The following is a 14,132-nucleotide window of genomic DNA, read 5'->3' on the forward strand; positions in this document are numbered from 1 at the left end:
CACACGCAAGATATATGAAATGATTGTAAGCTTGAAGTGATGAATTGAACCCATGTAGTAAAGTTTACATGTATCAACTCGTGCTGCATGGTCACGGCCGGGATACAAACCCACAACCTACTGCTCGCGAAACAAAAACTAAATGTTTGTGTGTGTGTGTGTGTGTGTGCACGTTCATGTAATATCGACATAACGTTTAAATTCTGCTTTTAAAATATTTTATTTTTAATTGCATTGTCATGATAAACTCAATCATATATCAAACGATTATTTTAAAGAAAACAAACGCACACTATTAGTTAATGTCATTAACGAAGATCATTCTTCGCATTGGATAACCACGTATCAAGTAATTAGTCAATGTCATTAACATAGACCATTCTTCGCATTGGATAACTACGTATTAAGTAATCAGTTAATGCCATTAACATAGACCATTTTCCGATTTGGATAGCCACGTATTAAGTATTTAGTTAATGTCATTAACGTAGATCATTCTCCGCACTGGATAACCACGTAGTAAGTAATTAGTTAATGTCATTAGTGTAGATCATTCTCCGCATTGGATAGCCACGTATTAAGAGGCCACGCACAGCCACTTCCTCACTGGTACTGCTAGACAACGTGTCCTGGATTACCTCTTTCGTAACTGTCGGAAAGAAGACGGAGAGCCGAACCAGAGCGAATGTGTACTCGAACTGTTCGTGGCCGTTATGCACTTTCCGAATCTTCTTGTCATACATAGCCGCCAAGAGGGACATTTTTCTCTCTTGTCGTTCTCTCTCTATCCTTGCTTGTGCCATCACCTGCTCAAATCTCCCTTGACGATATGCACGACCCTGAACGTCTTCATTCTGCCCTCTACAGCCAAGGAACAAAATAATCAGCAAAATCAAAGTCAGCAAGCCAAAGAAAATATAGTACCAATTGTTCTTCAACCACGAGCTAATTATTTGTCCAGCGTAGGGGGTGAACACTTTCTTTAACCTTTCAATGATATCACTGGTGTCTCCTGATATACAGGTGTAATGTGCGTCACAAATTCCTTCAAAGTCATTACAAGGTGCCCCGGACGCCAACCTAATGATACCTCCCGTAGATGACAGAATCCCAAAGTTGTTGGCTGTTATGCAGTTAGTTGTATTAGGGAATCTGCAACAAAGTTTACAGGTATCTTCATAAACATATGTACATTGACATTCTACAAGATTGTATTTCTCGCAAATACTCTTCACGCATGTCCCATTTTGACACAATTTTCTCTCGGAGTCGCACAATGTGGTGTCCGGTTTAGGGATTGGAAGTGGACAGTTGGAACTATGTCCATCGCAGATCATACTTTCTTGACACTCGTAAGAGAACCCACATATCCTATTAGCATATACCGGTGTGAGAGTGCAACTCTTTTCACAACAGATGCCGGTTTTGGGTGAACACACACTGCCTTGCGATCTCCTGAGAGTACATGGCGCGTCCGAGGAGTTTGTGACGTCAGATGGGGTACAACAGTTATCGGTGTAAGCACATGTGAAAGACGAACCACAATCACATTCTTCACCTGGCTCCATAATGCCATTACCGCATGATGGCACACTTCTATCCGCGAAACACGACCCTTTGTTAATAATAACTGGATACATGGTATTAATACTGCATTGTGAAAACCTATTTTCATTTGGTCGTGCACCGCTGCTAGCGTAGGGATACATGATGTAATTGCCGTAAATGCTTGACACACAAGAAGAATCACTTTTTGGGTCATGTATACTTCCAAAATTATGACCAAATTCATGTGTCAGTACTATTGAAGATTTATAGCTTGTTAGGCGTTCTCCATAGTTGACCATAGTGACAAGAGCGGTGTTGTAGCTGTACCATTTGCCGCTAGATTTTATTTGCTTCTGACAAATTCCACCAGGCGGTCCATATATACTCGAACTAGCAATCCACGCCAGTCCCACAACGCCCTTATAAAAATCTCGGTATGTGAAAGCTACTCCCAAACAATACTGGCCAAAATCATATTGTGAAAATAATGTTAGGTAGTTCTGAACACTTAAATCGTTATCAACCATGTAGTAGCCGCTGTAGGTTGGATCAGTGAATACCGTGATGTTGGATATTTCAAACCCTATGTTGTCACCATACCCGTTCCCATCAAAGTCGGTGCTCCGAAAAATCATGTCCGCTTGCCCTACCTGGTATCTCATCTCGGTAATGGTTTTCGACAAAGAGGACCCACCGATAACATTATAAAACCTAGGATCCGCAACAACATGCAAAGAACATGACCTTGCAACTGGATCTGAAGAGCGCTTGGATTTATAAGGTGAACTCTTTCCATGGTATTCTGATTCCATGCTTTCCATGTGTTGAGAAGATTCTCCCACAGCATATTTAGCGTCAAGGAAATCAATAATAGATAGTCGATAATTTTCCACGAAATCTGATTTCCTATACACGATTGATTTGTCTACTGCCGGCAGGTATTTGGCCAGTGGTTCTACAAAATATATTTCGTTTTCATAGGAAATGTATCCGTCATAAGTATTCTGGTAAAGTTTTCCATAGGCAAATGAAGAGTACGGAAAACTGGAGTCGTAACCTTTCAGTAGGAGCGCCTCCCTCATGATTCTGTCGGTCTGCACTTTCGGTAACACATTTCCATTAACTGTTAAATGACTTGATGACAAATCCATCGAGTTGTCTTTTGTCAAAGTGAGATATATGGTTTTGCTAAAGGCGGAAAAGTTTGTTGTCATTAAATGACTTGCGTGTCTGATATATGGAGAGGAAATCACGGTATAATTTCGTAAATATTGGAATGACGTCTGAATATCCTTGTCAATGTTAACTTTGCTCGTTGTTGTAACACATATTATTACTTTCAAAACGAATGCTAAGTTGATCAAACTACTAGATTCCATTTTTGAAAGGTGTCGTTTTCAAGAACACACAAAAGAGGAAGCAAATATTGGACGGTAATGATAGAGTATGCAGTGGTGAACTACAAATTTCCGGTATAGTTAAAATGAGTTTCAAACTTAGTTCAACTTCCTAAGTCATCGGTTACAGTACGCATGGATATATGTTCATACATAGAATGCACTCGGCCATAATTATTCTAACGTACATGCTACTACAGACACGTAGCATAGTTTTGCAATGGGGGAGGGGGGGGGGTCAGCCGGAGCCGGGTAAGCGGGTCCAGTGAAGTTGTCAAAAAATCTTAACAAGGAATTTAACAATAAATAAATAAATAAATAAAATAAAATATAGATAAATAAAAAATGGGCCAGAAATTGGGGGATAAAAATCTCCCCAAACGGGCCAAACTTAAAATTTCTTAAATCGTGAGATGGGTGGAGCCCTATAATATCCGATTTTTTTTTTTTTTTTATTCAGACGTAAAAAATCGGAGATGGCTACATTATTGCAGCCAGGTGGAGGGTTAGGGCGTGAGCTCATTCTTCGCTTTTAATGGTTTCATTTTATAGCTTACATTGTTCTCATTCGTTTATTTTGATGAACATAGATGGAACGACAAACTAACATCTCAACTTTGACAAATGGTATATGATTTCAGCTTCTCCATCGCCAACAGTGAACTTCACATTGTACTCATTGTTATTACATGTAGTATTGTTAAGTACATGTATATATTTTCTTTCTGTGTGTATTTCTGACTGTTTTGCATCAATATAATTATGATCATGTTCAAAATGTCTCTTGTTATGAACATTGTTAAAGCTCATATTATAACACATCTTCGCTAGCCAATTGCAAGGGTGACGATCCACGGTGTTTCTCTATTCTATGAATAGAGAAACACCGGTGAATACAGAAACACCGTGGATCGTCAGGGCCGTAAATTAACCTTCAATTTGGAGGAGGCAGGAAATTAGGCGGGGGTCTGGGGGCCGCTCAGGCCCCCAGACGCTGAGCACATTTTGTGCACACTGAACACGTTTCGTGCAAAATCCTTGATTCTAGGGCCTTCTAAGATGTTACTTGACTAACTCATTCTAAAAGAAAGATTTGGAATGCTTTTTAAGGGAGGTATCATGTTCTTATAGTTATTGGAAACAACATAAATTCTAATGAACTTTAAATTTTAATTATTTTTGGCTCAAAAGTTGGAGGAGGCAGCTGCCTCCTCCGCCTCCATGTAATTTACGGCCCTGATCGTCACCCTTGGCTAGCGAAGATGATTATAACAGTGTATTCTGCCAATTCTGGTTTTTCTTTCTTTTCTTTTTATTATCGTTATTATAAACATTACACATTGAAATTGTCGAGAAGTATTATTAACAATCATCTATATGCTGTATGCCCGAGAGGCCCCTAATTTGGAATAAATAAATCATACCATATCTAGGCTATGTAGCAATATTCCACTGTCAACTGCATATGATATTTTTGTCTCTCAACTGATTCATTATTTAAAGTCAGCATTTTGCAAATTCTGTGGCCGCGTTGTAACATCTAGTTTGCCAATACAACCTGCCATTGGGTCAAATGCTGTCTGACGTGTTTCATACCCGCAATTGTCAGACCGTTCTATACACACTGGTTTTGACTACGGATGACTGTTTACCTAATCAAGATATAGGGCTCACGGTGGGTGTTACCGGATGCTTATTAATTCTTCCTAGGCACCTGATCCCACCTCTGGTATATCCAGGGGTCCGTGCCCAACTCTTGATTTTGTATTCTTTATAGGAGTATATTAATGACATTGATCACTTTTCGTTATCTTCACCTTGATTTCATCTAATGATTGGTCATCTTTCCAAGGGTTTCTGATCCAACCCGGTCCATACACAGTGGCGGATCCAGGGGTTGGGACCCCCTTTTTAAAAAAAAAAAATTGTCTAAAAAGGTAAAAATAACGCATTTTTAGGGTGGACCTTTAAAAACCAAAATTAATGATAGACCCCCACCCCCACTCTATCAAAAATTCTTGGATCCGCCCCTGAATACGCATGGAGTTTTCAAGTAGATTTATCTTGAATTATTAGAAGGTATTATTTTGCAATGTTATTTTCACATTGCACTATGCGGCGCTGGGCACATTCTCCTTTGAGTATAAATCCTGATTAGAATAGGTCCTCAGTATCCCTTGAGGCGACTAAATGAGACCGCAAAAACCGAGGTCCCGTGTTACAGTAGGTGTGGCACGATATAAAGACTCCTCCCTGCTCAAAGATCATTTATATAAGCTCCACCGAGCATCTAGGCCTAAATTTTGCAGCCCTTCACCGGCAGTGGTGACGTCACGATATGAGTGAAATATTCTCGAGAGGGACGTTAAACAATATTCAATCGATCAATCCTTTTTGTCATTGTCACCTATATTCAAGGGGGGTGGGGAGGAGGGGGCTTTGCCCCCCTGGGAGTACGTCCCGCCACCGGGAGGAAGTTAAGTACTACTTTAGTCAACTTGAGATAGACAACGACCCCAACCTTTTAAATATTGCGTTCCCCGTCCTGAAATTTCTGTATCCGCTACAAGTAGGATATCAAGTATGACTGAGTAAATTCTTCCCAAAAGAGTTGCTAGGATGTCTGTTTACTTCAAAAGAGATAAAACCATGTTTAGAAATGGAAATGTAAACAACAGTGCAAAACGTCTTGCGGCGAAACATCTTTTTATAGGGGTACAAATATTACGTGCATTGATTCCTTGTATATAGGCCTAGTATTTAAATTTGTAATTGAATTTGTTTATGTAAAGTGCTTTCATCGGGATATATATTTTTGAAAAAGGATCGGGATTAGGCTGTCACTACGTATGGATCTTAGGGATCGGGATCGGTATATCATATGGATTTCAAACCAAAATAACTTTTATAGGCCTAATCATTAAATCAATGAGATTTATCATAATTATATAAATTTAAGCAGAATGCCTGTCGGTGTCGATTTTGAAGAAATGCTAAATTTTTGTCGAAAGCACCGGGTATTGATTGGTTCAGTTGTCGGGATAGGTAAATAGCGATATTCAATATTTATTTGTTGATATATGAAACTTAATAAACTGATAAAGTAGGCAATGAGTATTCCACTTTTTCTATTAGCATCTTATTTTATGGATTAATCAGTCGGTTATATCCCGTCAGTTGCCTTTAGCACACTTTTAAACTCTTCAAAGCAACACGTTATTTTCATAAGTTCAAATTCACGAATTTCAGTTTGAATAAGGTGAGATGCATTCAGTCTTAGCTAAAAGTGGTATAAACTGGGGAAAAAATCCACATTCATAAATGTTTTTTAAATATCTGATATCCGTAACGTTTAGATTAGAAATTCATTTTGCTCATAAACGTATCACAAATATTCGAGAATACTCTTTAAAACGACCAGATGTCTCACAATATTTAATAAAACATTAAACCCTGCAATCGACAGCCTAGTTTTGCAATTGGGACCATTTCTGGAGAATATATATCAACAAATATATATTCATGAAATTTGATGTGTGACTAGATGGCATCTAGTTGAACATGCACTGAGGTAATTTCGGCCCCTTTATTGGTAATTTCGGTCATTTCTTTGGTAATTTCGGTGATTAGCCGTAATTTCGGTGATTCTATGTACCGATATTTATTTATTGATTCATCTGAATCGGCAGTTTTATGTGTACAGTGTAAAGCCGCTGTAAAGGTCTACAATGTAAACAACAACCACTGAGTTCTATGAGTAGCGAGCTCAGTGGTTGTTGATTACATAGTAGACCTTTACAGAGAAAACTGCGGGCTCCTGTGGATTCACTAAACTGATACGTGCTGACATACAATCATGCTACACTAATGTAGCTCTCAACCTCCAAATTTTTTTTATCCCCCCTCCTCAGAGAGGGATGTTGACCTATTGCATCAATAATTTCATTGTAATTTGCAACAAAGTACCCAGTCAAATGAAGTGTCTGTATGCGAGTTCTATAATTTTGTAGTTATTTTCTTTGTAACGTACTGTATCGGTGTATGTGAGTTCTATAATTTCCTTACTGCATGTTTAGTTAGTATGTCGTTTGCATCCCATTCCAAAATTTTTACTCATGCATGTAGGGACGTCACCAACCTAAGGTGTACAAAAATTTGTAACTGTTTGGTTCCAGTTTCATGACCTAACATTTTTTTTAATTCCTGACCCTATTTTTTTGTAGCTCGGGGATCAAAATCCAGTTATCGTATTTAAAAGACCATCTCTCCTCAGTTCCACAAAATGTTGAGAATTCTAGGAAATTTAAGAGGTCAAAAAGTATGCAGTATGGTACTTTTGAGTGACATTTACACAGAATTGTAGTATCATAGCATATACATGTTTTTCATTTATAAATCATCAAATATCCACTGGAATTGCAGACCTATTTGATACTTTGTCCACTAGGGCTGAAACGATACGCCCCTTTCACGATACGATACATATTGCAAAACTTATGCCACAATTCAATACTTTCAATACAATACAATTTACAGAAGAAACCAATAATAACATCGAAGAAAAAATTAATTATCAAGATTCAAAATCATAATTTTAAAAGCAAAACTGCCAAACGGGAGATGCCTGTTCACTGTAGTTTAAACTGATATAGTTTATTGTTATTTTCGTCAACCTCAAGGCAAACAACAGTTTGAACATCATTTGACGCTATTTTGTCTCTCATGCAGGTAGAAATAATACATGTATGTACTGGCCGAGGATGATGTATTTTACTGAACCTGTTTGTAATAAACGTATCGAACCAAAAATCGAGCCAGTGAATCGAATATTGAATTGAGCATTTATATTGAACAGTGTCGATATTTCGGTAAATCGTTTCAGCCCTATTGTCCACCAAAGAAAAAAACAACTATTTCTGAAAAGTATGTAATAGCAACAACACAACTAAATTTTTTAACATAAGTGCCTCAAATTTTGACACTTTTTTTCTTTCTGTCAATGTCACATTTTATGATGAATTTAGCACCCAACAAAACAAAACTGTAACGGGTTGATTTCATGGGAAGGATATGTAGACTCAACAGCTCAGTTTAGCACCCACATAGTTCACAAGAGGTATCAAATGGGTTTGAGTCCCAGTCCAACCAACACCTTTACCCTTCCTTGACACCTAGATATATAATTCTGTGATTTAATAGGATTACTCTTTTTCTGAATGCATTAACTTTAGGTGTTACCTAGGTGTATAATTCTGTGGTTAATAGTGTCACTTTATTTTGTAAATACATGTACATTAATTTTAGGTGTTACCTTGGTTTCCTTGAGACGCTACTTTGCTGGTGGAGTTTGTCGAAGTAAAGCAAGACTTGACGGGAAGACGGTTATCATCACAGGAGCCAACACAGGCATAGGGAAAGAGACAGCTATTGATCTGGCTTCAAGAGGTATAGTTTACTCCAGATATCATAGTCTTGTTACAAAAACCTTGGAAATGGGGCCCTGTGCAGACTTGTGTAGCAAGAGAATATGGCAGTCAATTGTAACACTTTTGAGGTCCTGACTGTGAAACTGTCTTTAGTACATTGTAACAGAAGCATTTGTACAATTATTTTGTCTTGTGAGATGTACAAAACTAATATCTGAATTAATGATTTCAGTATTGAACCAATCTTCACAAGTCAAGAATTGTTGATTCGTTACATGGAATCAATAACCCTTGACTTGAAGATGTATTGAACCATGAATTTACTCTAATTAACTATGTACAACATCTGAAACGCAACTGTCCCTTCATTTTATATCAGCTGTGCAAAATTTGCTATTTTTCAAAGCTACATTCATTTGACCTCAGAAGTGTTGGCACCTTGTATTGATCATGATGAAATTGAGATTATTAATGTTGTAAATACATGTATGAGAAATTTGTTTTGGCGCCAATGATTTTCAGACTTAAAATGTTGACCTAATTCCATCTCGGAATCTAGGAATCCAACTCAAAAAAATTAAATCTTATTTTTGCTTTTGACTTTTTCAACATATAACGAACTGAATTTCAAAGAAATAAAAGAATGTTTAGATTTCAGGCCCAGCATATATCTTATTCTCTCACTAAATAGGATTATTGCACCCCAAATCACTTTAAAACATTTGTGATATAACCTGATTAGTTTTGTAATCCATCACAATTTTTAAAAGGGCATGGACACAGTTGAGCTGAAAATTTTTATTTTCCATTCTTATTGTTTACAGTGCTTAAAACCGAAATTTGAATATCAGTTTTTGAGTTACAAGCGAGATACAGCACTCACAATTCTTTATTGTGTAAACAAGGCTTGTGCCATGTTTTTGTTTACATATAGATTGCTTGATAGAAAATAGCATGTTTAAAACAAATTGACTGTTGTGCTAAACACTAGAAACTATTAGATTATGTTCAGAATTAACTTGAAAAGTCAAAATTCTGCTTTAAACGAACTTTTACTGGTATATCTAGCTTATATGTAAACAAAACAGGCCACAAGCCTTGTTTACATAATAAAAAATTGTGAGCTCTGTATCTCCCTTGTACCTCAACAACTGACATTCAAATTTTCGCTGACCATCCGAAATACCTTAGTTAAGCATTTTTAAAAAACATTAAAAATGGAAAAATAAGATTTGAAAATTTTCAGCTCAAATCGTGGCCATGCCACTTTAAGTTCTCAAAAATGAAACATTTTATCAGCTGCTGTTATTGGATTTTTTGTTTTTATCAAATTTTAAAGTGTTGTTTTACATATAGATAATTGCTTTTATATTGACAGCAAATGTTGAGTGATCCTAAAAATAATCAATATTTCTGTCAGTGACACAAGATATATGTGCAATTTCTGGGTAACCCAGTGGTTGTTTCCCTTTGTTGAACGTAAGGAAAAACAAGATAAGTGACATTTTTATAATATATTGCCTAAAAAAAGGTAATCAACATGGACATCTGCAAAGTTAAGGCCAGGTATAGACATTTCAATGCAAACGAGAATCTTAACATGGACTGCAAATATCAAATTTACACTATTACTTGGTGTAGCACAAAGGCAAGTGCTCTAAAAATAATTGGCAATTTGTTCTTACAGTGGAATTCAATACATATCAATGTTATTGTTGTGCGAATCCAGTGGCTATTTGATCATTATTTGAATAAAATGACATTGGCGTGACTGGTCTATGTGATTTGTTGATCTATGAAATACGTGAATCTTTTATGCGATGGATTGATAACATTTTCACACCAATAGCGATATTGTGTCATTTACTAGGTGTATACCCTTGTGCCTAAGTTGTTTTGTTAATAAATGTTGACTCTCCTTCTTAGTAAGCATTGTATGGCATCATGATGTGACATCATAATCAAAACTGCAGCAGTGCCTGTCACTTACACCCAATGCTTAAATGAAAATGCTCAATTCATTTTTACCATACATCAAAATTCCATGCAATCCCTTTTCAACGGATGTGGCGTGGCCTGAGAAACTATTGATTAATTATACCCCCCGCAACAAGTTGTGGGGGGTATACTGGAATCGGGTTGTCCGTCTGTCTGTCCATCCGTCTGTCTGTAGACGCAATGGTTTCCGGCAAAGCATTATCCTTTCCACCTACCGTCACCATATCATATATATGGACTACCCATGGGATGAAGATGTTCCCTATCGATTTTGGGGTCAAAAGGTCAAAGGTCAAGCGAACTGGACATCGAAGTAGCAATATGGTTTCCGGGCTCTAAAGCGTTATCCTTTCCACCTACAGTCACCATATCATACATATGAACTACCCATGGGATGAAGATGTTCCCTATCAATTTTGGGGTCAAAAGGTCAAAGGTCAAGCGCACTGGACATCGAAGTAGCAATATGGTTTCCGGGCTCTAAAGCGTTATTCTTTCCACCTACAGTCACCATATACATATGGACTACCCATGGGATGAAGATGTTCCCTATTGATTTTGGGGTCAAAAGGTCAAAGGTCAAGCGCACTGGACATCGAAGTAGCAATATGGTTTCCGGGCTCTAAAGCGTTATTCTTTCCACCTACAGTCACCATATACATATGGACTACCCATGGGATGAAGATGTTCCCTATTGATTTTGGGGTCAAAAGGTCAAAGGTCAAGCACACTGGATATCGAAGTAGCAATATGGTTTCCGGGCTCTAAAGCGTTATCCTTTTCACCTACAGTCACCATATCATACATATGGACTACCCATGGGATGAAGATGTTCCCTATCGATTTTGGGGTCAAAAGGTCAAAGGTTCCGCGCACTGGACATCGAAGTAGCAATATGGTTCGGTTTGTCATGCCATTTGTTTTTTACACTCAGAAAAGAGGTAGTTTATACCTATTACCAACACCCTTTGGGAGATTGGGGTAAGCGGGGGGTATTCTTAGTGAGCATTGCTCACAGTACCTCTTGTTTTTTTTGACCGAATAATTGCATATTTCATTAATAATTTGATTTAGACGATTTCTTCATACAATGATCATTAAACAGCAATCACTTGTTCATAACTTATATCGTCACTTACATAACCAGTATGTAATGCTCTATCCACCCATTCTAGGGTAAACTAAATATCTCTCCATTACAGAAAAGCTTATATCTTCAAACATCACTGTTTCACTTATTAATAATTTTGACATTTTAATAAAAATTTGAATGTAACTTTTGAAATGTAAATGAGAAAGCCATGCTATCAAATGAGTGGGATTGTTGTGTCAAGACCTTTCCAAATGTGCCCTGTTTGGTGACCTTATGACTTTATATTGATTACCTACAACTTTTAAACAAAAGGAGTGAGAATTTTTTATTTCGTTGGTGTAATCCTTTTGACTAATCCTTTCTGATAACAAATTTAATAGAAAACTAAGACAGGTTGTGACATCAGTAAGGGCATTTAGATCGTACTAAGACAACTTTAATTTGTCTTTGCAGGTGCCAAAGTGATTTTAGCATGTCGTGATGTAATGAGAGCTGAGAGGGCGGCTACTGACATCATCAGAATATCTAATAATCCAAATGTAGCGGTGAAGATTGTAGACTTAGCTTCTTTGGAATCTGTCAGAAAATTTGCTGATGACATCAATAAAAGGGAGCCTAAAATAGACATTCTTATCAATAATGCAGGTAAAACTTTGGTGTATCAATATAAGATTATTTTTTTTCACTATATTGATTTTCTAGTTCACCACTGCAGACCAACACACTACATACAAGTGTATAATACTGTTTTGTCAGTTATATACTCTATTCAATATACAGTGTACCATATACCCGTAGCAAGTTTTTTTCCGCGGGGTGATAAATTTGGCTTATTGTAGTGGTTAGATAGCTTTCCGTCAAAATTTCACTAGACAAAGTATGCACACAATTGCGACTTCAGTATTTGCAAGAGAGATAACTCTTCCTTGTTAGCCAAAATTTATTCTACTAAAATTATTAGCATACCTTTGAGCAAGCAAATCACAAAATTTTAAGACTCGCAGGAAAAAAGCAGCTATATGGTATCAAAATAAAGGAGGGGGAGAAGGGACATTTTATCATTGTGATTTTTTTAAGGTATTATGATGTGTCCATACTGGAAGACCAGGGAAGGTTTTGAGATGCAGTTTGGTGTTAATCATCTTGGTCACTTTTTGCTGACAAATTTACTGCTGGATAAAATCAAGAGTTCTGCCCCTGCTAGAATCATCAATGTATCATCTCTCGCCCATGAACGTAAGAATGAATGCTTTATCTACATTCATTAGTAGCAATCTAAATACATAGTAAAAGCTAGAAATAAGCACAAGACCTCATTTCAATTTTTTCGCCTTTTCGAAGCTTCGACTCTTGTCGTACAGAGCATCAAAGTCAAAGTAAAGAGAGTAGCATAAATCTTTTGAGTAACAAAGGATAGAAAGCTTTACAAAATATTTTATTTATAGGTGCAAACAAATTCAATTTTGATGACATCAACAGTGAAAGGGACTATAATTGTATGACAGCTTACAGACAAAGTAAACTTGCCAATGTTTTGTTTACAAGGGAGTTAAGTCATAGGCTGCAAGGTGAGTAGTAATTTTCATTGCTCATTGTGCAACATTCTTATAGGCTCATCTTTAGTCTCACGTTTAATACTGAACAAACATGAATGTATACATGTATGTGTGGTTTTCTAGCAGAAGTTGAGTAATATTGTGAAAAATTTACTCCACACAAAAAGCTCATGAAATTTTGAACTTTGCTTCTGGTGAACTTTTAAAAAAAACCCAACTTTTATTGAAAGCCAAAACTCAGATTCAACTTTACTGCAAATTATTGTACAGTATTTTATGAAATGCTGTAATAAAGATAATATTATAATTATTATTTGGGAGGCCCAAGTGCCTCTTCTGTTTTGATTTGATTTTGGAGAAAATCACTTTTTATTGAATCAGTAGTGCTCACTATAATGTTGTTCATTTCAAACTAGATATACAGTATTAGGCTGTAGGATATTCCTGTATGAATCTATGCCTATTCTCACAGGTACACATGTAACAGCTAATTCACTGCACCCAGGTTTTGTGCAAACGGAACTCTCGAGATACTTTCCACAGACAATGCCTGTATACGTCAGAGCACTGTTTCCCGTAACACTCCTCCTCTCTAAAACTCCCAAGGAGGGAGCCCAGACCAGTATTTACTGCGCTGTAGAGGAGAGTCTAGGAGATGTGACAGGGAAATACTTTAGGTATGTGTATAAATACAGCTCATCAGCAAGTTCTAGTAGTACACTGTCAGATAGAGTGAACATACAGTCAAACCTTGTTATCTTGAACTCGACGGGACAAATAAAAAACTTCAAGATATCCGAGGATTCGAGATATCGAGGGTAAAATACTTACAGAATATGTGGTTGGGTCTTTCAAATCACTTCGACATATCTATGGTATTCGATATATTAGTGTTTGAGATACCAAAGTTCAACTGTACATATATTAAGTAACGTTCCTCTTAAATATGATTCTTTTCTTACTATTCATTAGTAATTTACAATAGTTGGATTTTACTAGGGCCCTATACATTGTAGTGATCAGCTAGCATTTGTGTGTCTGTGCAATGACAGTTTTTGGTCTCTTTTTTTGCTATCCCTGCAGCTATTGAATTGAAAATTTATCCACAAAGTTA

General features: G+C 36.9%; 2 protein-coding genes across 2 annotated transcripts in view; one reads left to right on the plus strand and one right to left on the minus strand.

The window, feature by feature from the left end:
- Positions 1-203: 203 nt before the first annotated feature.
- On the minus strand, positions 204-3,171 carry LOC125651171 (disintegrin and metalloproteinase domain-containing protein 10-like). The gene has a single exon (XM_048879756.2). It carries the CDS (start codon positions 2,925-2,927, stop codon positions 528-530), a length of 2,400 nt encoding a protein of 799 aa, XP_048735713.2. The 5' UTR covers positions 2,928-3,171; the 3' UTR covers positions 204-527.
- Positions 3,172-5,787: 2,616 nt separating this feature from the next.
- Positions 5,788-14,132, plus strand: part of LOC125651570 (retinol dehydrogenase 13-like) — a 10,222-nt gene continuing 1,877 nt past the window's right edge. The window contains exons 1-6 of the mRNA XM_048880226.2: positions 5,788-5,990; positions 8,250-8,390; positions 11,916-12,107; positions 12,540-12,698; positions 12,908-13,030; positions 13,491-13,695. Of these exons, the coding sequence (XP_048736183.1) occupies positions 5,909-5,990; positions 8,250-8,390; positions 11,916-12,107; positions 12,540-12,698; positions 12,908-13,030; positions 13,491-13,695 (902 nt within the window). The 5' untranslated portion in view covers positions 5,788-5,908. The remainder of the gene's footprint in view (positions 5,991-8,249; positions 8,391-11,915; positions 12,108-12,539; positions 12,699-12,907; positions 13,031-13,490; positions 13,696-14,132) is intronic.

This window comes from Ostrea edulis, chromosome 5, assembly GCF_947568905.1.
Source record: "Ostrea edulis chromosome 5, xbOstEdul1.1, whole genome shotgun sequence".
NCBI lineage: Eukaryota > Metazoa > Mollusca > Bivalvia > Ostreida > Ostreidae > Ostrea > Ostrea edulis.

Bases quoted from the DNA above. Each gene is read 5' to 3' on its own strand.
- LOC125651171 (XM_048879756.2), bottom strand. From the start codon at position 2,927: ATGGAATCTAGTAGTTTGATCAACTTAGCATTCGTTTTGAAAGTAATA.